A 27,947-nucleotide genomic window follows, 5' to 3' on the forward strand; every position below is an offset into this window, starting at 1 on the left:
CCTCCCAAGCCAATAAAAATAAATAATAAAATTCAAGAGGTAGAGAAGGGTTACAAGATAATTTAATTCAGTCCTTCATTTTACAGATGTAGAAGCAAATTCCCAGAAAGTTTAAATTCAAACTCACAACCAATAGGAAAAGAACATAATTGGAACCCAGATGTCCTGCCTCCACAATCAGTATGCTTTCAAGTCACGCCCCTAATAGGATGTAAGGTAACTCAAAGTGTCATTCAAATTTCTTTCCTGGCTCCACATTTTTCAAAAATTTTTTTAATGTTTATTTATTTTTGATAGAGCATGAGCACAGTAAGGACAGAGAGAGAGGAAGACACAGAATCCGAAAGAGGCTCCAGGCTGAGCTGTCAGCACAAAGCCCCACGCGGGGCTCCAACTCATGAACCGTGAGATCGTGACCTGAGCCAAATGAAGTCGGATGTTTAACCAACTGAGCCACCCAGGGCACCCCTTAGCTCCACATTTTAATGTTTATTTATTTTGGGGACAGAGACAGAGCGCGAGTAGGGGAGGGGCACAGAGAGAGGGAGACACAGAATCTGAAGCAAGCTCCAGGTTCTGAGCTGTTAACACAGAGTCCGATGTGGGGCTCCAACCCACGAAGCATGAGATCATGACCCGAGCAGAAGTCGGTCACTTAACCGACTGAGCCACCCAGGTGCCCCACATTTTAAATAAGTAATCTGTGATAGTAGTCAGAAATGCTATTTAATAAAGGAAAACAAGGAATAAATCTTTAAAAGTATTTTAATTAATATAATCTCTTGAGATCAATAATATATTGTTTAAATTTTCTGCGTAAGTAGGCCCAAGGCAACTGCTGGCAAAAGGGTAAAGAAAAAGTAATTTTATTTTAAAATAAATGCCAAAAATCAACTTTACAAAATAACTTTATCAATATGAATCTTTTTAAAAAAGAAATATAAGACTTCATATACATGCATCAAATTGTACTCTCATTCACTGACATGAACACACCTCCACAAACTAACACAAGGGCAAATAAATAAATATATACAAATAGATATACATGGCCAAATAACGAGCTACAGATTCACCTGCCATTTCCAGAAACCAAAATCTTCTTATAAATACACTGGCAAATACAGCAAAATACCAATATAAAGGAACACATATATACATATATGCATAAATACCAGAACCCAAAGTGACATGTAGACATATACCACAGTGCTTATATACACATACATCATAAATAAGCATGTAGTCCAGAAAGAAAACAAATGGTGATCTACAAAACAGTCAAAAATATTATACCCTTTTCATTGCTGGTGAAAACTTAACAGTTCACAATAAAATTGAGTTTAATATAATGCTCATGTCTTAAATAATGGAAACAGAAAAAGAAACCAGACTCTAAAGCCATTCCTACAGACACTGAGTCTCTCATAAAAATATAACAGCACAATGATGGGGACTCCTACCCTAACTAGAATAAAGGTAATTTGCTAAATGAGACCACTGAAAGTGATAAGAGAAACATTCTGTAAAATGAGCTAAATTCTTTTCACTTTAAAGGCCCTGCTAGAGATTTGCTGCTGCTCTACTTCACGACCTGGGGAGGCAAAACTAAAAAAGCTGTTGCTGGGTTCAGGTGCTGTGGGAGAAGCCACAAAAAATGGTCTGAACTGAAAATCTCCATCTCCACCACCCCGATTTTGAACTGGTGTACTGTCCAAAGGAAACTTGGAGTTGTTCCCTAGGAAAAAAATAAGGGGAAAACTTAAGCATCCATTTGCTTACAGATCTTTAGGTACAAAAAGACAAAATTCATTTAATAAATATTTTAACAGAATCAATTCCTATGAGACAGTAAAATATAAACTTAATATTGGATAGAGAAAAGGGTTATGATGGCTCCTACTCCCTCCCCCAACCACAGTATATACTATACCTTCTGCTGTGATGCACTTTGCAGTAGCTATGAACTCATCACCAAAAGTAATTTTACAGTGAAATGTTTTTAGTATAGCTAGAATTTACAATTCATAATTTCATTCATTATCTATGTAATCTACTTCAAAGGAATATTGTGTGTGTTTGTGTGTGTGTGTGTGTGTGTGTGTGTGTGCGCGCGCGCGCGCGCACGCCTGTGTAATAAAGCCTTTTGTCCCAGGTTCTTTAAGAATAATTTTATTTATTTACTTATTTTATTTTTGAGAGAGAGAGAGTGCACCTAGCGGGGTGGGGGGGGGGGGTGGGTACATACAGAGGGAGAGAGAGAATCTTCAGCATGCTCATCTGGTGAGGAGCCCAATGCAGGGCTCAATCTCACAACCATGAGATCATGACCTGACCCAAAATCAAGAGTCCGACGCTTAACTGACTGAGCCACCAGGAGCCTCTAGAATAAAATTTTTTTTAAATACTGCCATAAACAGAAAATATATATCAACTATGAAAAACTGGCACATACTTGCAGTCCAAGATTAGAATAACATTAAAAAAAAAAATCAGACAATAGATTTGATTAAATAAACATTTAACAACTTCCACTGTACCATTCTTTGGCTTCTACAAGTTTTAAATGGAGTATGTAACTAAAAGAGAATGCTGACTATAAACATGCTTCAAGCCAACAGCTGTAACAAGAGATAAAAGTAAAAAGGTTAAGGGGCACCTGGGTGGCTCAGTCAGTGAAGCGTCCAACTTCGGCTCAGGTTATGATCTCACAGCTTGTGATTTCAAGCCCCTCATCGGGCTCTGTGCTGACAGCTCAGAGCCTGGAGCCTGCTTCAGACTCTGTGTGTCCCTCTCTCTGCCCGTCCCCTGCTTGCACTCTGTCTCTCACTCTTTCTCTCAAAAATAAATTAAAAAAAAAAAAAAGTTAAAAAAAAAGGTTAAGTGTGCATAAAAAGTGGAACAGGAAAGAACTGATGAATATAAAGAAATCAACATAAATGTGGATTGTAACAAGAAAAAATATCTATAATGTTAATATACAATAACACTTTGACTAAATTATAATTATGATTAACTGAAATTTAAGCAAAAACTTGTTTTTGCTTCAATTCTTATATCTAATATTCTTCACCTTATTACTTCCTGCCTTTTCTAGGACATCTCTTCCCCTACTAAATGTTTTTCCTCAGGCTGTAATTCAAAAAACATGTATTTAGGAAATTAAGCACATGAAACTTCACTTTTTTACATTCCAAAACTAATTTATACTAATAGCATAGTAAAAATCACTTGGATTCTATTATATCAAGAATAGTATAAAGAGAACTCAGGAAGAGACAGGAGTTTCATTGTATCTGTCAAGGGACCTAACAAGCAGAAAAGAACTGGTATCTTCCTAGATTGTGCACTTCCAGAAAGCAGGAATCCTATCTGCATAATCCTTATATTCTCAGTGCCTAGGATTATGTCTAGCAGACTAGTACATGAAGTATGTTTGATAAATACTTGATGAATGAATAAACAAAATCAAACCAACAATAACTTAAGTACTGTGCAATCAGTATTGCCATGTGAAAGAAAATGAAACATGGACTTCTTGAGGATAGGAAATGGTTGAGTGTGGGCTCTGAAGATAGTTCTGTAACTTGACTAATTTACTTAAACTTTCTGTGCCTCAGTTTTCTCATCTGTAAAATAAGGGTAATAACTACTTCACAAAGTTTTAAAAAATAAAATGAATATATGTAATATTATAACAGTATCTAGTCCTTAGTAAGGAATCGAAAACTGGCAACTAGTATTACTGCAAGGAAACAGCTTTTCACTTAAAGTATCAATTTGCAAACTATTTTGAAGAGATTTACTGTTTACAATGAAGATGTAACTTAACCACAAGCAAATAAAAATAAATAAAAGCAAAGATGTACATGTTTAGACCTGGATAAGGAATCTGGAACCTATCACCACTCTAGGCCTTTGGAGTCTCCATTGACTTTCTAGACTGTGCAGAACACAATGTGAAAGATTTAAAGAACAGTTATTGGATATTATATGTCCTTTCTTACCTAATGGAAAGCCAAAAACACCAGATTGTGCAATCATGGATGGTTCCAGCATACTTTCTTGGTTAGCAATAGTGATGTTTCGCAGCCTAAGGCTATCATACAGGCCTTGGAGCTTTTGATACTGACGATTTCGCTCCATAAGTTTCTCAGAGATGTCACTGAACTTTTTCTTATATTCTTCTAGCACTTTCTTCATGGAGGTGACTTCCCCCTTCATAGAGGTCAATTCTACATCCTTACTCTGTATTTGCTGAGTGTATATCTTCTCCATCTGTTTCAGATGGCCCTCAGCCTTGCTGAAATTGTATTCTTGATAGAGACGCTCCTGATGTACCTGCCCCGAGAGAAAAAGAGATTTTTAAGGTAATAAGTACAAAGTTATATATCATAAAACTTTACACAAAAAGATCTACACCAGGACATTACTAATTTAACATTTAGAACCAGATTAAGAAGCAAACTAGATGTACAATTGGATGGTTACTATAGAAAATAATGCACCATGTCACTAAACACGTAAGAAAAAACTCTGGAGGAATATTCTCAAACTGCTACCATTATACCAACAAAAGTATCTATCTAACCCTGAAAAGTGACATGTAGTCTTAGTATTTTTAAAAAATATGAATGTCATATTTCAAGTAATCCATAGTATGGAGAACAGATAAGACAGTCTCCAATTATCCCTGTCTCCTTGTACTTAGATTCTCTCCTACAATGTGGGCAGAAGCTGTGACAAGAATACAGGTAAAATGAAAGGATGCTGCTTGATATTACATAAGACTATAAAGTCCGCCTTAGCACACTCTCTTGCTGGCTTTGTAAAAGCAAGTAGCCATGTTGCAAAGGCCAAGGCAAGTAATTGAGTACAGCCTTTGAGCAACAGCCAGCACAATACTGAGGTCATAATGAATCTAAACATAAGACTGTACACAATCTTCACAAAAATTAACTCAAAATGGATCACAGAACTAATGTAAACACAAAACTATACGATTCCTATAAGGTAACAGAGGAGAAAATCTAAATGATCTTGGGTTTAATGGTGACTTTTTAGATGCGACACAAAAAGGCACAATCTGTGAAAGAAAGAACTGATGAGCTAGATTTCATTAAAGTTGAAAATTTCTGCTCTGCAAAAGACAATGTCAAGAGAATGAAAAGACAAGCCATAGAATGAGAGAAAATATCTGGGGGCACCTAGGTGGCTTGGTCAGTTAAGCATCCAACTTCGGCTCAGGTCATGATCTCATGGTTTATAAGTTTGAGCCCCCTTCAGATCCTGTCTCCCTCTCTCTCTGTCCCCCCACGCTTTCTCTCTCAAAAAAAAAAAAAAAAAAGACATGATAAGTCTGTTATCCAAAACATACAAAGAACTCTTAGAACTCAACAATAAATAACCCAACTTAAAAAATCAGTCACAGGGGCGGGCACCTGGGTGGCTCAGTCAGTTGAGCAGCTGACTTAAGTTCATGCCATGATCTTGCAGTTTGTGAGTTCGAGCCCCGCATCAGGCTTTGTGCTGACAGCTCGGAGCCTGGAGCCTGTTTCTGATTCTTGTCTCCCTCTGCCCCTCCCCTGCTCACACTCTGTCTCTGTCTCAAAAATGCATAAACATTAAAAACTTAAAAAAAAAAAAAAAATCAGTCACAAGCCTTAATAGACATTTCACCAAAGAAAATAAACAAATGTGAAGTAAGCATATGAAAAGATATCCCGACAAAGCTGTAATCATCAAGACAGTATGGTACTGGCACAAGAACAAATACTCAGATCAATGGAACAGAACAGAGAACCCAGAAATGGACCCACAAACATATGGCCAACTCATCTTTGACAAAGCAGGAAAGAATGTCCAATGGAATAAAGACAGTCTCTTCAGCAAGTGGTGCTGGGAAAACTGGACAGCGACATGCAGAAGAATGAACCTGGATGGACCACTTTCTTACACCATACACAAAAATAAACTCAAAATGGATGAAAGACCTCAATGTAACACAGGAAGCCATCAAAATCCTTGAGGAGAAAGCAGACACAAACCTCTTTGATCTTGGCCGCAGCAACTTCTTACTCAACACGTCTCCAGAAGCAAGGGAAACAAAAGCAAAAATGAACTACTGGGACCTCATCAAAATAAAAAGCTTCTACACAGTGAAGGAAACAATCAGCAAAACTAAATGACAACCGACAGAATGGGAGAAGCTTTTTGCAAATGACATATCAGATAAAGGGTTAATATCCAAAATCTATAAAGAACTGATCAAACTCAACACTCAAAAATCAAATAATCCAGGGAAGAAATAGGCAAAAGACATGAATAGACACTTCTCCAAGGAAAATATCCAGATGGCCAACCGACACATGAAAAAATGCTCAGCATCACTCATCATCAGGGAAATACAAATCAAAACCACAATGAGATACCACCTTACACCTGTCAGAATGGCTAACATGAACAACTCAGGCAACAACAGATGTTGGCGAGGATGTGGAGAAAGAGGATCTCTTTTGCATTGTTGGTGGCAATGCAAGCTGGTGCAGCCACTCTGGAAAACAGTATGGAGGTACCTCAAAAAACTAAAGGTAGAAATACCTACAACCCAGCAATTGCACTACTAGGCATGTATCCAAGGGATACAGGTGTGCTCTTTCAAAGGGACACATGCACCCCCATGTTTATAGCTGCACTATCAACAATAGCCAAAGTATGGAAAGAGCCCAAATGTCCATCGATGGATGAATAAATAAAGAAGATGTGGTATACATATATATACAATGGAGTATTACTCAGCAATCAAAAAGAATGAAATCTTACCATTTGCAACTACGTGAATGGAACTGGAGGGTATTATGCTAAGTGAAATTAGTCAGGCAGAGAAAGACAAATATATGACTTCACTCATATGAGGACGCTAAGACACAAAACAGATTAACAGAAGGAAAGGGAAACAAAAATAATATAGAAACAGGGAGGGGGACAAAGCAGAAGAGACTCATAAATATGGAGAACAAACTGAGGGTTACTGGAGGGGTTGTGGGAGGGGGGATGGGCTAAATGGGTAACGGGCATTAAGGAATCTGCTCCTGAAATCATTGTTGCACTATATGCTAACTAATTTGGATGTAAATTTTAAAAAATAAAATTAAAAAAAAGAAAAGATATCCCATATCATGTCATCAGGTAAATGCAAATTAAGACAAGATACTACTACACACCTATTAGAATGGCCCAAATCCAGAACACTGATAACTAGCAAGGATGTGGAGCAAAAGGAACTCTCCTTCATTGATGGTAGGAATGCAAAGTTTGGAAGACAGATTTCTTGTAAGACAGATTCCTTATAAAACAGCAGTTTCTTATAAAACCAAACATAGTCTTACTATACAATCCAGAAATCATGCTCTTTGGTATTTATCCAAAGGAACTGAAAACATGTCTTGCACACAAATGTTATTTATAGCAGCTTTATTCATTATTACCAACACTTGTAAGCAACCAAATTGTCCTTCAGAGGTGAATGGATAAATAAACTGTGTAAAATCTAACAACAGAATAGTATTAACATTAAAAGGATATGAACTATCAAGACATGAAAAAAGAGGAAATTTATTTTTTTTTTTCAACGTTTATTTATTTTTGGGACAGAGAGAGACAGAGCATGGACGGGGGAGGGGCAGAGAGAGAGAGAGACACAGAATCGGAAACAGGCTCCAGGCTCTGAGCCATCAGCCCAGGGCCTGACGCGGGGCTCGAACTCCCGGACCGCGAGATCGTGACCGGGCTGAAGTCGGACGCTTAACCGACTGCGCCACCCAGGCGCCCCAGAAAAGAGGAAATTTAAATGAGTATTACTAAGTCAAAGAAGCCAATGGAGCGCCTGGGTGGCTCAGTGGGTTAAGCGTCAGACTTCAGCTCAGGTCATGATCTCACGGTCTGTGAGTTCGAGCCCTGCGTTGGGCTCTGTGCCAACAGCTCAGAGCCCGGAGCCTGCTTCAGCTTCTGTGTCTCCCTCTCTGCCTCTCCCCCCTCACACTCTGCCTCTGTCGATCTATGAAAAATGAATAAACCTTAAAAAAATTTAAAAAAAAGAAGTCAATGAAAAAGACTACAAACTGTAGGATTCCAACTGTGTGACAGTCTAAAAAAGGCAAAACTATGGAAATAGTAAAAAGATCAGTGGTTGCCAGGGGTTAGGGGAAAGGAGGGATAAAGATGGTGCACAGATTTTCAGAGCAGTGAAACTACTGTGGAAGATATTATCATGGTGCATATAAGTCATTATACATTTGTCCAAATTCACAGCATATATATACCACAGAGAGAACCCTAATGTAAACTATGGACTTTGTATGACAGTGACATGTCAATGTAGGTCCACCATTTAAAACATATGTACCATCGCGGTGGCAGATGTTGATAATGGAGGACTATACATGTATCGAAGACAACAAATATACGGGAAATCTCTCCATCTTCCTCTTAATTGTGCTATAAACCTAAAACTGCTTTAAAAATAAAGTCCCTTCGGGGCATCTGGGTGACTCAGTCAGGTAAGCGCCCGACTTCAGCTCAGGTCATGATCTCATGGTCTGTGAGTTCGAGCCCCACATCAGGCTCTGTGCTGACAGCTCAGAGCCTGGGGCCTGCTTCAGATTCTGTGTCTCCCTCTCTTTGCCCCTCCCCGACTCACACCTCTGTCTCTCTTTCTCTCAAAAGCAAATAAACATTAAAAAATTTAAAAAACAAAATAAAGAATAAAATCCTTTTAAAAAAGTAACAAAAAATATGGCCCTCAGTTTCACATTCCACTAGGAAGGGAATGCTGCCAGCATGAGCTTGGAAGCAGATCTTTCCTCAGTTGGCCATACTGTAGCCCCTGTCAACACCTTGATTATAGTTTTGAGAATCTGAGCAGTCTATGCCTGAACTCTTGACCTACACAAACTGAGATAATAAACATATGTTGTTCTAAGCCACTAAATTTGTTGATTAAGCCATTAAGTTTGTTACACATACACAACTACTATATACAGACACAAATTTTAGCTTATCTTTGGATTCACTATCCTTTATATATTGACAAGAATGAAATATGAGCATTCACCTCTAAATTTTTTTTTAATTTGCCCATTCAATATAGCGTGATGTAACTCCACCAAGTCTGGGTTACCAGTCCCTTCTATGTAGTCCCACAGCACTCTGTACTTTCCTTATAATGTACACATTACAAATATATTATAAATGTCTGGGGTTTTTTAATCTTTATCACCACTAAACCGTAGCCTTCTTGAAACTCATACATTTTGTTCATTACTGTATACTCAGTACCTAAGAAGGTGCATGAAATATAAATGTTTCCAGAAAATATTTGTTGAATAACTAAATAGGAAAAAAAAAAATTTATTTCTGACTACCTTACTCATTCACTGCTTTCTACCATATTTGAAAAGATGAAAACAGTAACACATTCATGTTCAATCAGTACTATCCCCCAAATAGGAATCCACTTTAAGATATAGTGTCTATTCATTCAGTCAATAAATATTTACTGAGACTTAAGACCAGTAACTATGATGGTCACTCAGGACCCAGAGATAAAGTATCAAAACTTGACATAAAGAACTCTCCCACCTAGAAGACATGAACAAGTATGCAGATAATTATAATACCATATAAATAATACAATAAAAGTATACATAAGATACAGGAGCATATAAGAGGGATGCCTTACCCAGAAAAATATAATGAAAGGATTAACTTGTTGACAAGCAAAATCTTTAAAAAGCATTATAAATGTATATGCAAGATATACAATATACTCAAGGACACGATTAAAGTTCTCCACAGAAAAGTCTTTCTAAGAAGGTACCAGAAATCATGAGTTAAGGATGTGAACTTGGTATTAAGGATGCTCATCACAGTGGTTTTAATAAACTAGAAAAAAATTATGAGACATTTCTATTATATCAAAAAAAAAGACTAATAAAAGATAAATAAAAAAAGAGATAATATCTTGCAATATCTGAGTTACGTACATATAAAGAATTCTTGGTAGTACCTGGGTGGCTCAGTCAGTTGGGCATCTGACTTCAGCTCAGGTCATGATCTCACAGTTTGTGAGTTCAAGCCCCACGATGGGCTCTGAGACTGGAGCCTGCTTCAGATTCTGTGTCTCCCTGTCTGCTCCTCCCCCACTCATGCTATGTCTCTCTTTCAAAAATGCATAAACATTAAAAAAGAGAGAGAATTCTACAAATCAATAGGGAAAAAACCTACAGCAAGTGAAATAAGCAAACTAAAACAGGCAATTCATAAAAATACATGAAAACATACAAGAAAATGTTTTCAGCTAACCGTCATCTAAGAAGTGCATATTTAAACAAGATTTTACTCTACTCATTATCTAATTGGTGAGTAGAAATATGAACAATCAGGCACCCTCATACATTTAAGGGACACAAAAGGTCCTAACTGGAAGACAATTTTAAAATACTGCAATTTGGGGAGCACTTGGCTGGTTCAATCAGTAAAGCATGCAACTCTTGATCTCAGGGTTGTGAGTTTAAGCCTCACGTTGAGCAGAGAGATTACTTAAAAATAAAATCTTTTAAAAGTTAAATTAATTAACTGCAATTTTTAAAACTTTGAAATATGTATTCATCCACTTTCAGGAATTTAATATTAACAAATAATTAAATACGTGAATTTGATAAGAATGCTCATCACATTTTTTTATAACTTGGAAGTAATTTATGATACAACTATTAAAATTATGATTATAAAATAACTAATTTAAAAATACTAAAATATTCTAGTAATCATAATATATCGTCAGCTGTAACTGATATTATCCTACTTTGGGACAAAAAATATATATATGTAAAACATATTTATGTACAAAAAAAAGTCCAGTAATACACAAAAATAATAACAATGATCTCCAAGTTATGGAATTATGGGTGATTTTTTTATTTTCTTCCCTTTGGATTTCCAAAAGTAAACATATGACCTTTTCAAATTTTTTTTTTAGTGTTTATTTATTTTTGGGAGAGAGACAGAGACAGAGCGTGAGCAGGGGTGGGGCAGAGAGAAAGGGAGACACAGAAACCCAAGCAGGCTCCAGGCTCCCAGCAGTCAGCACAGAGCTGACGTGAGACTCAAACCAACAAACCACAAAATCATGACCTGTGCCAAAGCTGGATGCTTAACCAACTGAGCCACTCAGGGACCCCTAAACATACTACTTTTGAAAAAAAAAATTATTAAAAAGAAAGTTTTCTATATATTCACAAAAAATAAATACAAACACAGTGCAGGAAAAACATTAGAAGCTTCCACATGCCTCCAATCATACTGTCCAGAAAAACTAACCTAAGCACTAACCTGATACGTCCAGAAGGCCAGTGCACGGGAGCTAATGTCCAACACAATCTCTGGTCGAAGTCCTGCCAATACCATGGCTTTATATTCCTCTGATGGACTGAGTTCTGTGCGGACAATGTCTAGCTTTCCAGAAAGGGTACTGTTGCAGGCAGGGCAGATAGCTGGTGAACGACTAAACTCACCACTGCCATGCTGATCACAGAAGATGTGAGAGCAGGCAGTGACCCACGCATAACCAGAGAGTTTGAGACGACACTTGCGATAATTACAAAGCAGCATGTCTTCACACAAAGACATAATAGAAAGTGAGGTCTCCAGATGCTGAAAAGAATCCTAATAAGGGGTAAATGAAAAGGCCAAATAAGTCAACTTTTAGTGAAAATGAAATAAACAGTAAATAAACAGACCATGTTTTCATTTAATTATGATAAAATAATGTATTTTATTGTTTTTGTAATTATTATCAATGTTACATTGATTTCACTCAATATTAACTGTGTTCTTTTGTGTAAACCGCTAGAAAGTCCATGAAAAAAAATTTTAAAGAAACAAAGACACTAGTGGTCCAAATCTTACTAAAGCCAAAAATAGTATGTACGTAGAAAATAAAGTTCAGGAACATTTTGCAAAGTACAAACAAATAAAAGTTAATTACGCCCTTCGCCATTCCTCAATACCTAAATAAAAAAGCCAAATTTATTACTGTCCATAGTTTGCTAGCATATTTTAGTATCACTTCTCACACTTGGCAGACTTAAGTCCAGGCACTGATTTCAACCATTCTTTAGTGCAAAGTGTCTTTTAAGTTACATTTTTAGGTTTTTCATAATACATGGACTTCTCAGATTCTTTACCTGCATTGCCTTAACTAAAAAGCCGGTAGTAACTCTGCTAGTATTAAAATAATTTAATTCGTCCAAGCAAATGACTATTATGAAACCTGAACAACTGTATAAAAAGCTGCTTTATCATCAAACAATTCCTTGCAAACAAATTGCAAGGATAGCATTCAATATTAATACAAATTGAACTGCTATTCAATTGCTATTGCTATTGAATGCTATCCTTGCAATTTTTTTTTAAATGTAAAACTAAATAAATACTTTTAGGTTACTTTTCAATATAGCGTCCACTCTCACTGGAGTTTTACTAACCAAGACTGGACAGCAATATTGTGGATATATCAAAATCATATACTGTAAGAAATAATTGTGACACTTCAATTATACGCCAAGGAAAAATGTTCACATTTATCAACCGATAAATTCTGTCAAGAATGTTGCCTCAGTCACAGGGGTCGATGAGGACGCTCTGACACCTTTATCCCCAAAGTTCCCGCTGAGGTAGGCTCCAAAGATAAATGGCACCTTGCAGCCAGAGTTATAAGGCTTATTTTACCTCCAGCAGGGTTAATAGGCATGGGGCGAGCAGAAAAGCTGGGACGTTTCGAACCAGAGCCTTCTCGGGCAAAGCGAGGGGAGCGGCTAATTTCCAATTTTCCCTGACTGGGGGAATAAAGCCAATTTAGTGAGCTGTCCAAGTTACTGAGGGCCAAGTTTTTGAGAATTAGACTCACAGAAACCACTCTGGAGTTGTTGGCCTGCTTCCTGCGGTCTACGCAGAAAATAATAATAATACAAATAAAATATCTAACCTGAGGCGCCCAGATAAAGCGCGGGAAAACACCGTTGCCGCCACAATTCCACAACTACTGTAGGGAGGGCTCGACCTGCGGCTCTTACTACATCTGAGAGCGCATGCGCGGGGTTGCCCCGGAGCCTGCCGGGTACTGGGCACAGGGCTTAGTACCGCTCGGGATCCTGGGACCGGTCAGGCTGTGGCGCCCAGACTTGGTTGGGTACGTATTCCCGGCGCAGGCGCATATCAGGCGCTGTGAGGGTGCGAGTCTCACGTAGTGTGGTCTAGGTTTCCCGCTTGGGAGCCCAATGGATACAGCCATTGAGTTCCCTTCACTGCCCTCGACTGGCAGATGAGTTAACATCCTAGCCCTCCTGGGTGTAACAGCTGAGGTCAGAGTCTCCCGAGGTAACAGCAGGCAAGGGGGCGAGAGGCAGTTGAGAAGCTAACAGAACCTCTGAGTACACAGGCGTGTTTGTCCTAGAAACACTTGGGGATGACAGGCTGGGCAGCACATACTTCCTAAGTAGGAAAAAGTCCCGGAAATGTGACGCCTTAATTGGATAGCTATCACCTCCACATTCTAGTTCTGCCATTTTACTTTTTATCCATCTTGGTACAGGGATCTTTATAGCTTTCACATAGCTTCTAGATACATTTAAAAATAGAACTTTTGCTTAGTTTATGATGTTACCAACATTTATTACAGGGCCTGAAATGAAGGGAGAGGATCAGGGGTCACAGCTTTTTTGAGGTGATCTGCCTGTGTGCTCTCCTGGACCTACTTTTAATTGTTTAAATGTTTGTGCCTGTTTTACCCTAATGCTGTCACCTGCCAATTTCGTTTCTGTTCTGTGTAACCTGCGTGGTCTTCTGCTCAATCTATAGAAGCCTATTGGAATTCATATTAGAAACTCAGCTGAAGAGGGCTTGAGGGGGTCCTCAGAATACAAGCCTTAATGCTGTCTTCTGCAGCCACCTCCACATAATGTGTAGTAACAGATACTACACAATGGACACCAAAGCCCTGTAAACCCCTTTATGGGTTGTAAATCTCTAATACTAACCCTTTCTTCTTCAAACAAAACCTATCCTAATTACACAACTTTTGGCTAGTTTTCTGTCTACTTCCAACTTGTTCACAGTAATTAGAAAGGGTCCTCTTGGCCTTTGTATACATTTCCTAAAATGTCGTCTGAGAGTTTACAGTGGTAACAACTTAATTCCGGTGGTACAAACTGGATTCAAACAAAAGTGGGTGTTCATGTGTAAACCCCTAACATCTCTTTTGCATATCTGAGCAGTTTATGCATTTCCTGATTTTAATTATGCCAAATATACTACAAAAGTGTAGAATCTAAAGTTAGAAAACAAAGCATTCAACTTCAACCAGTACCTAACTTTGTGATCTAACTTACCTTTGTACTGCAACATGATCTCTTCCTGCTTCTTCATCAAGACCATTGATTCCCCAAACCTTAGGGTTTCAAAACTAAGTCAGTTTCAAAGTCAGTCTCAAATTTCCTCTAGAGTCCGTTTCACATTTCCAACCCATTTGGCTAAAAGCCTGTAGGAATAATATACATATTATGTGGGTGTGTATGTGTGTGTATGTATACTTTTTTTTGCCAACATTTTGCCGGATAGAATAAAAAGGGGCAGGGGGCTACAAAGACTTAGTATCCCAGTTATCTGGAACACCAGGAACTGAACTAACCTCCTTCTTAGTGGCATTGTGTCCTCTTGTTATGGCAAACCTTTCACTGCCTTCACTGGCTCTTTTCTGGAGTGCTCCTGGGGATGAGATTACTAAAATCAATCAAGACTGAGATACAGAGACCCATCCACCAAACAGAACTTTTTAAAATACTGGTTTTGGGGGTACCTGGATGGCTCAGTTAAACATCAGACTTCAGCTCAGGTCATCATCTCCCGGTTTGTGAGTTTGAGCCCCAGATCAGGCTCTCTGCTGACCTCTCAGCATGTCGCCTGCTTTGGATTCTGTGTCCCCCTCTCTTTCTGCCTCTCCCCCACTCATACTCTGTCTCTCTCTCAAAAATAAACATTAAATTTTTTTTTAAATATTGGTTTTTATTATTAAATATCAAGCATACAAAAAATGTGACAAATGACCATCATGCAGCTTTAATAAACTGAAATCTTTCTCACATTTGATTTTCTTTTAAATGAAGTAACATATTATAAATATAACTGAAGCCTCCCCATTTTCTTCTACCTCTCCAGAGGTAAACAAGCCAGATTTTGGTATTTATCATTCTCATGCATGCTTTTATACTTTTAGTATATATGTATATATCAATCTTGTTTTGCATGTCCTTAAACTACTAAAATCTTATTTTGCATGTCCTAAAACTACTTATCATAGTATGCATCACTTTGCTATTTTATTAACTGTTTTTGACATGTAGTCATGTTAATACACATAATTCATTTTAACAGCCAAATTCTAAAAATTTACCACAATTTATCCATTCTTCTAGTGGACATTTCTTCCAGGTTTTTAAAATTAAAAACAGTACTTCAATTAACTTTCTATACATGTCTTCTTGAATACACATGCCAAGAATTCCTATAGAACATAATACCCAGAGACTGGATTTGTGTATAATCAACTTCAAATAAATTTCACTACCACCAGCAAAAACGAGAGCACACTGCTTCAGACTCAGCAACATATGCAAGTGTCATTTTTCTGGTTTTGTTTTCATTTTTGCCCTTATGATGGCAGTAAAATGGCATCTCAGTGTTTTAACATGCCAATTCTTTGATTATTAGTGAGATTAAGCATCTTTTCAGGTGACTGACTACTCAGAGATCCTCATCTGTGAATTACTCATTCATATCCTTTGATCATTTCTATATTTCTATGGAGTCCTTTGTTGATTACATGGTATGTAAACCTAAGTTTTAATTTTACTGTATACAAATTTATCAATCTTTCCTTTTGGTGCTTAAGTCTATTCCAATGTCATCATATTCCTTGTTTTTCTATAGGTTTAAAGTTTTGCTTTTCATTTATAGATGTTCGATCCATTCTTCCTAATATAAGGATCTGGATAAACTCTGTAATTTGTGCTTACGCATCATTTATACCATTTAATTACAGATTATCTTCACGTTTCAAAAATGATTTTTTTATCATAAAGTTTGATATTGATCTTGGGTAGATATTAAGTGTCTATCAGCTATACTGAGTATTTATATACCACATTGCTCTAAAAATTTCAAAATAGTAGTTTCTCCTGTTATTATTGAATCTTAGAATGTTAGCATGATCTAAACTAATTTGATACTTATATTCATTTTAATGGAAGAATCTTAATCTAAAAATTAGATTTCAAATTCTAACAGAAGTTATTATAGTGACATACCATTTCTATAATTCTAGTATGAGTATTAAATCTCATTTCAAATCACAGGGATAAGTACTAGACTTCCAATACCTGAATTTGTATGTTATATCCCTTGCAAGTAAAATATATCCTCAGGGGTATAAGTATACTATGTAGGGCAAAAAATTCTTTAAAGTATAATTTAGCCAAAACAATTATAAGTATTTCAACATTAACTATAAAGCAGAAATAATGACTTTTTATTTTTTTTTAACGTTTATTTATTTTTGAGACGGAGAGAGACACAGCACGAATAGGGGAGGGGCAGAGAGAGGGAGACACAGAATCGGAAGCAGGCTCCAGGCTCTGAGCCATCAGCCCAGAGCCCGAAGCGGGGCTCGAACTCGCGGACTGCGAGATCGTGACCTGAGCTGAAGTCGGATGCTCAACCGACTGAGCCACCCAGGCGCCCCGAAATAATGACTTTTTAACCATACCTGAGTGCTCTGTAAAACTTAAATCAATGATAAATGTCCAATTAAGGCTATAAATAAAATGCTCATAATAAAAGATATCCTATTAAATATCAGTAAGCTTTTGGGGTGCCTGGGTGGCTCAGTCGGTTAAGACTTTAATCGACTTCAGCTCAAGTCATAATCTCATAGTTCATGAGTCCAAGCCCTGCACTGGACTCTACTGTCAGCACAGAGCCCACTTTGGACCTTCTGTCCCCCTCTCTCTGCCCCTTTGCTGCTGGTTCTCTCTCAGAAAAATAAACATACATACATACATAAATGTAAGCTTTTATATAATTATTCCTCAAACCCAGATTGTTTTGGCAGCCATTCATCATTGACCCTTAAAGGATCAAGCATCATAATCAAAGTAATCTCTACACCCAGCTTGGGTCTTGAACTCACAACACTAAGATCAAGAGCAGCATGCTCTACCAATAAGCCAGCCAGGCACCCCAAGTATTAAGACTTTTAGGTAGACTCACTGGTACCCAGATGTACCTATATATACAATGTACCTATATATACATTTTTCAGAGTCAAAATTTAAGTTCCAATTATTACATGTAAATAAATGTCTTGCCAAAATGCCATTAAAAAGGGTGCCATTTTCCAGGAACTTAAAAAAATATCTAATGGAGGTTTCACTTCACATATTTTTGAGTATCTATTCTAGGCCAGGCATTACAGATAAGGAAGTTTTCCTGCTTTCATGGAGTTTACAATCTAGCAAAGAATCTAAGAATGATGAAAGAAAATATTTTACTCTTCCTGCCTCTTACATTTTTGCAAGTTTTTTTTAACTAATTTTCTTGCATTTCTTTTTAAAAAATTTTGTTCATGTTTATTTTTGAGAGAGAGACAGAGCATGAGTGGGGGAGGGGCAGAGCGAGGGAGACACATAATCCGAAGCAGGTCTCAGGTTCTGAGCTGTTGGCACAGAGCCCAATGCAGGTCTCAAACTCACGTACCTCGAGCTCATGACCTGAGCTGAAATCAGATGCTTAACCAACGGAGCCACCAGACACACCCTGCAAGTTCATTCTATAAACCCTTTCTGAGGAGAAAAGTCTGTTTCCATCTTTAATTTCCATCTACTTTCATGCTGTGAAGAAAAATACATTTTTTTTAAATGTTTATTTATTCTTTGAGAGAGAGAGAGCACAAGCAGGGGAGGAGCAGAGAAAGACACACAGAATCCAAAGCAGGCTCCAGCCTCTGAGCTATCAGCACAGAGCCCAATGCAGGGCTCATAAACCGTGAGATCATGACCTGAGGTGAAGTCGGACGCTTAACCGACTGAGCCACCCAGGCACCCCGAAAAATACATTTTTAATACTAACCTAAAATGTGTAAGCAACCACTCGGTAGAAAATTGATCAGTAGAAACTCATCAGTACAAAATGATTAAACAACTTAAAATGTAAACATGAGTGACTTCAGAGTTATTGTTTCAGAAACTCTCAATTTACTAAACCACTTTCTTTCATAGCCCTAGGTCAGTGCTATTCAAATACTATTGCAGTCAAAGGATTGTCAATAAACTTATACATCCTTCTATTTTAATGTTAGTTTTGTTTTATTTTTCAATCACAGGTACATTGTCTTAACCTAGAATCACCACCTGCTTTGTAATTGTTTGACTCCGCAAAAATCAGAAGACACTAACGGACGGCCAACCCATCCCCATGGTGCCCTGAGTGAAAACAAGTCAGCTTGGATATATGATGGACTAAAATCTCACTACCTAAGCTCTAAGCAGTGAGAGGAACAGCCATCAAAATTTATCTCCAACCATTTTAATAAATGTTTTAAGAATGTTTTAATGTTTAAGAATGTTTTAATAAATGTTTTAAGAAACATTTATAAAAATAAAGATATTAAGTCATTCTTTTTTTTTTCAAGTCAGTCTTAATAGGAATCAATCACTACATCTAAATTTTTAAAAAGTCAATTAAGAGCTAAATGAACCATCAAGTATCATCTGCTCCAGCTAAAAGACAAAATGAGGAATAGGATGATAAATAACTCAGTGCCAAAACAAGATCAATCAACTAAAGAAATGTTACTGGAACAGTCACATAGAGATACACACTAGTCCTGATTACCATACTTATTACCATAATTCTAGAACTTTAAATTAGGTTTTATGTGCTGGAGATAAAGATGTCAGAAACCACCAGGTAGAATAGTTTAAGATAAATATGCACATGGACTTTGATGATAAAACAGCTAATATCTAGGGGCACCTGGGTGGCTCAGTCGGTTAAGTGCCCAGCTTCGGCTCAGGTCATGATCTCATGGTTCATGGGTTGGAGCCCCACATCGGGCTCTATGCTGACAACTCAGAGCCTAGAGCCTGCTTCAGATTATGTGTCTCCTTCCTTCTCTGCCCCTTCCCCACTTGCACTGTCTCTATCTGAATAATAAACATCAATAAAAAAAAAAAAACAGGTAATATCTATTGAACAATCACTATATGCTTAAGCAGTGTTCTAAGCCCACAAATTTATTATCTAATCTTCAAAGTGACATACTATTCTTTTGAATCTGGCACTATTATTCTCATAAGATATTTAGACACTGAGATGTTAAGAAACTTGCCAAGGTTACATAGCTGTTAAGTGACAAAGGATTGGTTTGAACTCAGTCTCACTCCAGAATCTATGCATAATATACTATGCTACCTCAACATCTTTGACCTTTTAAAAAATTAAATCTGTAGCAACTTAGCAGCTGGCCATGAAGCCACAAAGTTGAATTTTCAAAGATTCATATGTATGTCAAAGCTTCTCAGCTTCAACATAAGCCTTACCACAAAAGAAAAATGTTGTCATCATCTGTTGTATATCCAGGACTTACAACACCCAAGAATTCCAAGCTGGGAAAGAAGTCAGACTCAGATCTAGTTTTGGTCTCTGAAACGTCATTGCTGCAAAAAGACATAGCCAAAGCTGAAAGCTATTTCAAGTACTAATGTTACTTTGGATTATTTGCATTTCCTGTATTTCTCCCTCAGATGTACCCCATTCTCTGCTGAAGCATGCAGGCACAGATAAAAAGAATAGAAGCCTGTTCTGTGTAGGTTCAATTAATACAATACATGAATATAATAAAGTCAGAAAACACAGGGTAACAGGATCACCCTTAGAATGCAATTCTAGAAACAATAAGCCCTAGTACTGAGTATATCCTTTCATAAAATTTCTGAAGTAAACATAAGTATATGAAAATATTTAAGCATAAAAGGGATTAGGCACATTGCTCTATAACTTGTTTTTAACTCAATGTATCTTGAATATCCTTCCATTTCAAAAAAGGTAAACCTGTATCAGAACTTTTAAGTGACTACATAGTGTTGCATTTTATGATCCTGACAAAATTGACTGAACCAACTCTGAAATCCTCTTAATCTTATATATAAATTAATAAAATAGTGATTAGTTAAAAACCGCCAAGTGGGTGATAGAATTATACCAGTTATCAGTGCTTTTTCTGTAGTGTTTGAATGTTTACACTGAGGAAGATTCTTGACCCTGGTTCTATCTATCTCAAGAAGATATCACAAAAGGTCAAAGCACACAACAAAGTGTTGTAGTATCAGATCTGTAATTCAAAGATTTAAGATTTACCTGGGACTGGGGGGCTAGATCCCAGTAAGAATTCCAAGAAGCAGAATTCAACTCCAGGTGTTTGCCCTAGCTTTAGTCTGCTCAGAGCATGTGTTTAATCAGGGTGATCAGCTGAAACACGGACTTAACATGCATTTCATCATGGCAAACTGTAGGTGACTGATGAAGGGCAAACCACCACAGGCTCCCCGTCTCTAAACTAGGACACTCTTAAGGTTAGAACTAAGGCTTTTTCAAACTACCAAATTCCAGCCACTAAGGACACTGAGCCCCAAAACTTACTAGATGATTAGAAATCCAAATCAAGTAAAGACTTTTCTTTTACACTTACCTCTGGTATCAAATCCATCAGCTTCTATCTAGAAATTAGTTGAACCACACGATCTACCAACTACCTGCATATCATCTTTCCAAATGCATCATCTCTGAAAAATAAAGAGTAAATAATAAAGGTTATGATTACAGGACTTGAATGCATACCAGCCTACTTCCAAGCCACATCTCTATAACCTCAAGGAAAATTAACCTCAAGGAAAACCATTCTTTGTATCAATCTCCAACCAGTAATATAAATTGACCCATCTATTTGGAGAATGAATGGCATGAAATGCCCAAATGCCCAAACTCAGTATCACATTAGGACAGGACTTCTTACATAAGCTCAGATTCTTGTATAAATTTAAAAGTTTGGGTAAAACTGTACAATAAGTTTAACCAAACTCCAAAAGTTACATGTCCAGAGTCTCACAATAAGAGAACAGTATGGAAAAGGAAGGAGCCATGTGCTGGCTGCAACCAGAGCTTTGCAGTTATGGGAACAAATTCAGTGAGATGGGGCATAAATGACATGGTTTACTGCCAACCTTTCCAAGTCCATAGGGTGTTCAACTACAGAAAATACTTGTAACCAGTCATTAGATTCACAAAATCCTTTAAAAAAAAAAAAAAGAAAGAAAGAAAAAATAAGGAAAGGAAAAAAGGATGCCTGAGTGGCTCAGTTAGTTAAGTATCTGACTTCGGTTCAGGTCATGATCTCACGGTTTGTGAGTTCAAGTCCCGTGTCAGGCTCTGTGCTGACAGCTCAGAGCCTAGAGCCTGCTTCAGATTCTGTGTCTCCCTTTCTCTGCCCTTCCCCTGCTCATGCTCTGTCTGTCTGTCTGTCTCTCTCTCAAAAGTGAACAAAATTTTTTTAATAAAAAGAAAAAAGAAGGAAAGAGCCAGGAACTCATAAAATAAATAAGGTAATCTTGGGCCCATGGCTTAGTCAGTAGAACATGGAACTTGATCTCAAGGTTTGAGTTCAAGCCCCACATTGGGCATGGAGCATACTTAAAAAAAGAGAGAGAGAGAGAGAGAGAGAGAGAGAGAGAGAAGGTAATCCAAAATAGTTAACTTTTTTTTCAAAGCATGTTTCAATTTCATGAGACAATGCTGATTGTATTTAACGTTTACTTTTGGTAAAAATTTATCACAACAAACTAAAGAAAACTTTCCTGACATAGCAAAATTGAATTAGTATCATTTAGAACCCAAGGCAGCCACAAGATGGCAATATAAGAAAGCATAATTTCCTCTTCCAAGGCTTCAGTGTAATCTTTCAGGTGAAAGCCTAGACACAAAGCTCATCACTGCAGGCAATCTTCAGACTATTCCCTATTATTAACTAGAAAGTTTCTTGTATTATATTTAATGATAATCTAAAACTTACTAAAACTATTATATTTTTATCATGTTCCTTTTCATACAATATGAAGATTTTAAAATCCATAACCTCAGATACAATCTAGTTAGAAATACAAGACTGATGCAGATTAATGTCCATGGGAAGAACCAAAAAGTGGTATAGCAAGGATTGTTAAAAATAAGAATCATTGGTCAGGGTGCCTGGGTGGCTCAGTCGATTGAACGTCTGGCTTCAGCTTAGGTCATGATCTTGCGGTCTGTGAGTTTGAGCCCTGCGTCCGGCTCTGTGCTGATAGCTCAGAGCCTGGAGTCTACTTTGGATTCTGTGTCTCCCTCTCTCTCTGCCTCCCCCCCACTCATGCTCTGTCTCTCTGTGGGTCACAAATAAACATTTAAAAAAGTTAAAAAAAAATAAATAAGAATCATTGGTCATAGTAGTCTTCATGAAGAAAAAAGTTATGTATCTTGAATGAGCCTTAAAATAATACCATATTGTATATTTGGAAGTTGCTAAGAGAGATCTTAAAAGTTCTCATCATAGGGTGCCTGGGTGCCTCAGTTAATTAAGTGTCCAACTCTTGATTTGAGCTCAGGTCATGATCACAGTTTGTTGACTTCGAGCCTAGCATTGGGCTCTGCATTGACAGCACAGAGCCTTGCTTGTGAGTCTCCATCTCTCTGCCCCTCCCCCACTCACGCTTTCTCTGCCTCTCTCAAAATAGATAAACTTAAAAAAAATTTAAGTCAAGGGGCGCCTGGGTGGCTTAGTTAGTTAAGCACCTGACTTCAGCTCAGGTCATGATACCAAGGTTGGTGAGCTCAAGCCCCACATCAGGGCTCTGTGCTGACAGACAGCTCAGAGCCTGGAGCCTGCTTCAGATTCTGTGTCTCCCTCTCTCTCTCTGACCCTCCCCACGCTCATGTTCTGTCTCTGTCTCTCTGTCTCCCAAAAATAAAATAACATTAAAAAAAATTAAATAATTCTCATCACAAGAAAAAAAATTGCACTACCCAACAGGTAACACCACATACAGCTGTTAAATTTTAAATTAAATGCCTCAGTCACATTTTAATTGCTCAATAACCACGTGTGGCTAATGGTTACCATGCAGAATACAAATATAGAACACTTCCATCACAGAAAATTCTGCTGGATAGCAGTGCCTTAAAGGATGGGTATGACTAAAATAAGCTGACGGAAAGAGAAGTAGTATCTAACATTGTTAAAAATTCCTAATATCTGGGGTCACCTGGGTGGCTCAGTAGGTTAAGCATCCAACTCTTGATTTCAGCTCAGGTCTTGATCTGATGGTTCCTGGGTTCAAGACCCATGTGAGGTTCCACACTGATAGTGCGAAGCATGCTTGGCATTCTCACTCTCTACCTACCCATCCCCTTCCCCTCTTGTGCATACACGGATACACTCTCTCTCTCTCAAAATAATTTTTTTTAATGTTTATTCATTTATTTTAAGAGAGAGAGAGTGAGAGAGCACGAGTGGGGGAGGGGCGGATCATGAAAGGAGAGAGAAAATCCCAAGCAAGCTCCCCAATGTCAGCACAGACCCCAACAATGGGCTCGATCCCAAGAACCATGAGCGCATGACCTGAGCCGAAATCAAGAGCCAGATGCTTAACCCAGGCACCCCACAAAATAAATAAGCTTAAAACAAATTACTATTCTGTCAGAAACTTTAAAAATCATTTCACTCAAACTTTATTATCCCATATTTATTGTTAAATTTGAGGCTTAGAGAAATTAAATTAACTAGCTATTAAGAGCTATTAAGACCTAAGATTTAGGGACACCTGGGTGGCTGTCAGTTAAGCCTCCAGACATTTGATTTCAACTCCAGTCATGATCTCAAGAGTTCTGAGATCGAGCCCCACATCAGGCTCTGCAAGATGATGTGGAGCCTGCTTGCGATTCTCTCTCTGACCCTCCCCCCCTAAAATAAGTACATAAACATTTTTTTAAAGAGGATTTAAATTCAGTTCTGTCCACTTCACCATGCTTCTTCCTACAAGAAATAGGAAGCAGAGTTACAGAAGATGGTTGGTTTTAGCATATAATGAGAATGACATACTGGCTCAGTAGGTCAGAAAGAAACTGAGATGGTTTAAGTACCTGAGAGATATAATCAAAGTGTTATTTTACTCCCATCTGACAGTTGAATAACACTTTAATTATTTAAGGCTATTTTCAGATGAGCAGCATATTAGATTAACTAAGGGAACATAAGTATTAAGACATGAAGTGCAAGGTTTCTACAGTTCTACCAATGGCATTCTACCAATGAAGGCCATTTCATAATTACTAAGCATTTAGGGAACTCAAGTAAATATTTTATAAATACCCCATAAACTACCAATGACCCACTCATTTTGTCCCCTGTGAGAAGTAAAAGCTTCTAAGTACTGGTATTCATGACCAAAACATACATTTTATGTATGGGAACAGATGCTTCATGAAAACCTGATATAAACTACAAACTGATAATACCAAATCTGATGCTTCTAAGATGACAATTGCCTATTCAGTTCCATGCCAATTACTCAATGCCCACTGTGTGCCTAGGATTATGGGAATCAACAGTAATTTAAAGAACCTATCTTTCTGAGATAGAAAAGACACATAGACATGGGACACAGAGAACACTTTAAGGCATTATCTTAGTCAAAGTTCAAGTACTTGCTTTATGGTCCCATCAGCCTTTAACCATTCCTACCGAGAATGTCCAAATCCAAGCCCACTTGATTGATGCTACAGATGCTTTCACAGTGCCACTTCTGGGCTGGCACATAGGCTTTCGAAGACCCAGGCCTGCGTTCCTCCATGGATTCCATCTTCAACCTGAAGCAAAAGGAAAACACAAAATTCTGCATAGGAATTAAATGCTACACTGTCACTTGGCATAGTTCTCTTTTAGAGATAGCTCTATAAGGCACTACTATCAGAAAAGATTCCAAGTTTGTTTCTCACTCACTGTCAGCTATTTTAGCCCAAAATACCAATGGTTTTAACCTCAGTGCAAGCAGAATCCACTCAGAGCATATATAAAAGTGAGGAGCTCAGAAACACAGACGGGCCATGCAGCTCATACCAAAAGACAACTATTTCACCAGGGTCACAAATGAAATACTACCTGAGGGCTTTGGATCACAACAGCAGGAAAGAATAACTTGAAATCAGAATACAAGAGCCAGTAAAAGTCTACTCTGTTAACTTGATATTTTATCTATTTCATAATACTTTGCCTATCTCAGAATTTACAAAGCCCTTTCTATATATTGCCTCATTTTGCAAATATAGGTCATCTCCATCTTATAGGTCTGTAAGCATGGTTTGGAGACTAATGGCAGGCACCTTAGTGGTTAACATAATGGATTTTGAAGTCAGACAAAACTTGACTCCCCCACCTATTTGCAACTTTTCTAAGCCTTGGTTTCCCTTTCTGTAAAATGAGGACAAATACCACCCACCTCTTAGGACTGTTGTGAAGATTAAATGAGGTAAAATAAACATAAAATACTTTGCACAGTAGCTGACATGCAACTAAATTGTTTAACGTGTTGTTTCTATTTTAAGTGTCCAAGCTCAACCAGCTAATGAGTAGGAATGGGGATATTCTGCCTAAAAATTTCACTTTCACAATATCTTAAAGCCCAGAAAGTCACTCCCTAATGGGAGTGACACATCCCTAATAAGTCCACTTTCAAATCCAAGATACTCCTAACTGGAAAACTAGAGGTTTCACAAGACATGATTTTAGCCTTTTATGACTTAAAAAAAAAAATAAAAAAGCTTTGGTGGAATTCCCAGAAGCTTTTGTTTTGCATATTTTCATCCCCAAAAAACATTTCTGTTTTCCCTAACTTAATGCTAAAATATGAGTTTACTCACTCAACACTGTTATTGCAGGAAGATATCCAGCATGCATTCTGCTAAGTAAACACTGGAAACATGCTCCTTCTGCCCATGTGGTTTCTCTGGTTCATGTTGCCATTCCTTCTCAACATTAAATGTGTTCACAGCAAAATAAACCATCCCTTAAACTGAAGTGGGCAAAGATCCATTCACATAAAAGCCATCAGCGTGGTTTTGCTTTTGATAAAAAATCCTTTATTGCTCAATCAGGACATTTATGGTGTTGGTTGGTTTCCAGTTATCACCGTGTACAAAATAAATATAAGTCACAGGAAGCAGTGCATGTTTAGAGTCCTTATAAACTATATCAAACCCAACTGAACTGGGGCATGTGACAACTGACTTATATACAAGGTTATTCATTATGGGGTAAACAACAAGACTGTAAACTACCTAAATGTTCACCAATAAAGCTTAAATTATGGTATGCACATACATTAGATTACTGTGTAACCATCATAAAGAATATGGATGTTCTTTATTCATTTGGAAATCTCAAGTGGGAAAAGTAAGATACATGGTAGAGTATGTAAGAGGGGAGGGTAAAATACATATATTTGCCTATACTTACATAAAACATCTCAGAAAGTATACATAAGAAACTGTTAATGCTGTTACTGGGTAGAGAAATTAGGCGACGTAGGAGACTTCATGATACACGCTTTGACCCCTTTTTAATTTAACCATGTAACTATTACTTTCCAAAAAAATAACATTAATTTAACAATAAAGCATAAGAATTATAAGGATTTTGAGAAGTCTACAACATTCTATTACTACATTCCATCCACTAGTTTATTTCTTTCACATCTTCTGCCTGGAAGAATAATGAACACATACATTGTATTCAAACTAATGTATATCAAGGAGGAAAAAAAAATGGGAATCCATTTACACTCAAAGTCACCAGGCAAGACTTTTTATAAGAAAAAATATATCCAAAATAAATTTACTGCTTACTTCTAGAAGGTATATAACATTTATTATAATGCCTGGCCTTCGTATATTTTGATTTTCAACAGCGGGGCCTCATAGTGGTCCACTGAGTTACCCAAGGTCACTGGAGGAGTAAACTGTAGTGCTAGAATTTGATTTGGGCTTGTCCCGAGCTAAGGCCCCTGATTTTTTCTTTAGTAGTTCTTAGGCTTTTTAGGGCACCCTCACTACAGTGGCGACATTAAAATTGGGAGCTCCTCTGAGGGCTCACTAAAATCATCTAACTTCAGAGTTTGCTGCCTAGGCTCACTAAGAAAGCTATAATGAATGCTCTGAGCAAAGACCAGGGAAAAATCAACGTTCGCTACAGCTCCCACAAACCCAGGGAGGGCCTGGGCTCTACAGACACGAGAGAAAATGTACTAGTCTGAACCTCTTCCCAAGGTCTACCCTCCGGCCAGGGAGATCTAAGTCAAAACAGCATCACAATAATAACAATACCTGCCCCTCCAAGCAAAAGGAATCCAGGTATTTTCCAGGAACACGGGGACTCTGTACATGAAGCAGAGTCCGTTGTTTCTGGGTCACCAGGTCTCGGGGAAGGAAGGCAGACCCAGTGCTGCAGAGGCCCACGTGGAAATAAGCCAGGCAGAGCATTTCACTGCCTTCTCCCAATCTCCACACAGCCGAAATTAATCGCCTTGTGACTCACACACACTCTAATGTTTGCTTGAAAAAAAAGGCCTGCCATCAGGATACAGGGCTCAAATGGAAAAGAAATTCAGAATAATCAGGGAGCAAAATTAAGTGCATACTCACCAGCCCACCACCAAATCGGAGAGACTAAGTGGAGAGACAGGAAGTGGCTTTGA

General features: G+C 37.7%; 1 protein-coding gene and 2 non-coding genes across 7 annotated transcripts; all 3 read right to left on the minus strand.

The window, feature by feature from the left end:
• Window positions 1-747: 747 nt before the first annotated feature.
• On the minus strand, window positions 748-27,942 carry CCNB1IP1 (cyclin B1 interacting protein 1). Of its 5 annotated transcripts, XM_023255547.2 has the most exons (9): window positions 27,895-27,941; window positions 24,941-25,065; window positions 20,861-20,954; window positions 19,713-19,829; window positions 14,747-14,823; window positions 14,448-14,596; window positions 11,392-11,724; window positions 4,008-4,341; window positions 748-1,738 (listed from the first exon to the last, which is right to left on the minus strand). In XM_023255547.2, exons 7-9 carry the CDS (start codon window positions 11,686-11,688, stop codon window positions 1,536-1,538), a joined length of 834 nt encoding a protein of 277 aa, XP_023111315.1. In that variant the 5' UTR covers window positions 11,689-11,724; window positions 14,448-14,596; window positions 14,747-14,823; window positions 19,713-19,829; window positions 20,861-20,954; window positions 24,941-25,065; window positions 27,895-27,941; the 3' UTR covers window positions 748-1,535. The 5 variants fall into 5 exon arrangements, with proteins under 5 accessions (XP_023111315.1, XP_023111317.1, XP_044915554.1 ...); XM_023255549.2 differs by lacking the exons at window positions 14,448-14,596; window positions 14,747-14,823 and having other exon boundaries at window positions 27,895-27,942; XM_045059619.1 differs by lacking the exons at window positions 19,713-19,829; window positions 20,861-20,954; window positions 24,941-25,065; window positions 27,895-27,941 and adding an exon at window positions 17,869-18,099.
• Window positions 18,531-18,677, minus strand: LOC111561233. The gene has a single exon (XR_002743587.1). It is a non-coding gene; the product is annotated as a small nucleolar RNA SNORA79 (small nucleolar RNA).
• LOC111561239 lies at window positions 20,604-20,680 on the minus strand. Its single transcript, XR_002743592.1, has one exon. It is a non-coding gene; the product is annotated as a small nucleolar RNA SNORD126 (small nucleolar RNA).
• Window positions 27,943-27,947: the final 5 nt, after the last annotated feature.

Source organism: Felis catus, chromosome B3, assembly GCF_018350175.1.
Source record: "Felis catus isolate Fca126 chromosome B3, F.catus_Fca126_mat1.0, whole genome shotgun sequence".
Classification (NCBI taxonomy): domain Eukaryota; kingdom Metazoa; phylum Chordata; class Mammalia; order Carnivora; family Felidae; genus Felis; species Felis catus.

Coding starts and splice junctions, on each gene's coding strand:
- CCNB1IP1 (XM_023255549.2), bottom strand. CDS start 11,688: ATGTCTTTGTGTGAAGACATGCTGCTTTGTAATTATCGCAAGTGTCGT. Junction 4,342..11,391: donor TGGCCTTCTGGACGTATCAG/GTTAGTGCTTAG, acceptor CTCTCGGGGCAG/GTACATCAGGAGCGTCTCTA. Junction 1,739..4,007: donor TGTTTTTGGCTTTCCATTAG/GTAAGAAAGGAC, acceptor TTTTTTTCCTAG/GGAACAACTCCAAGTTTCCT.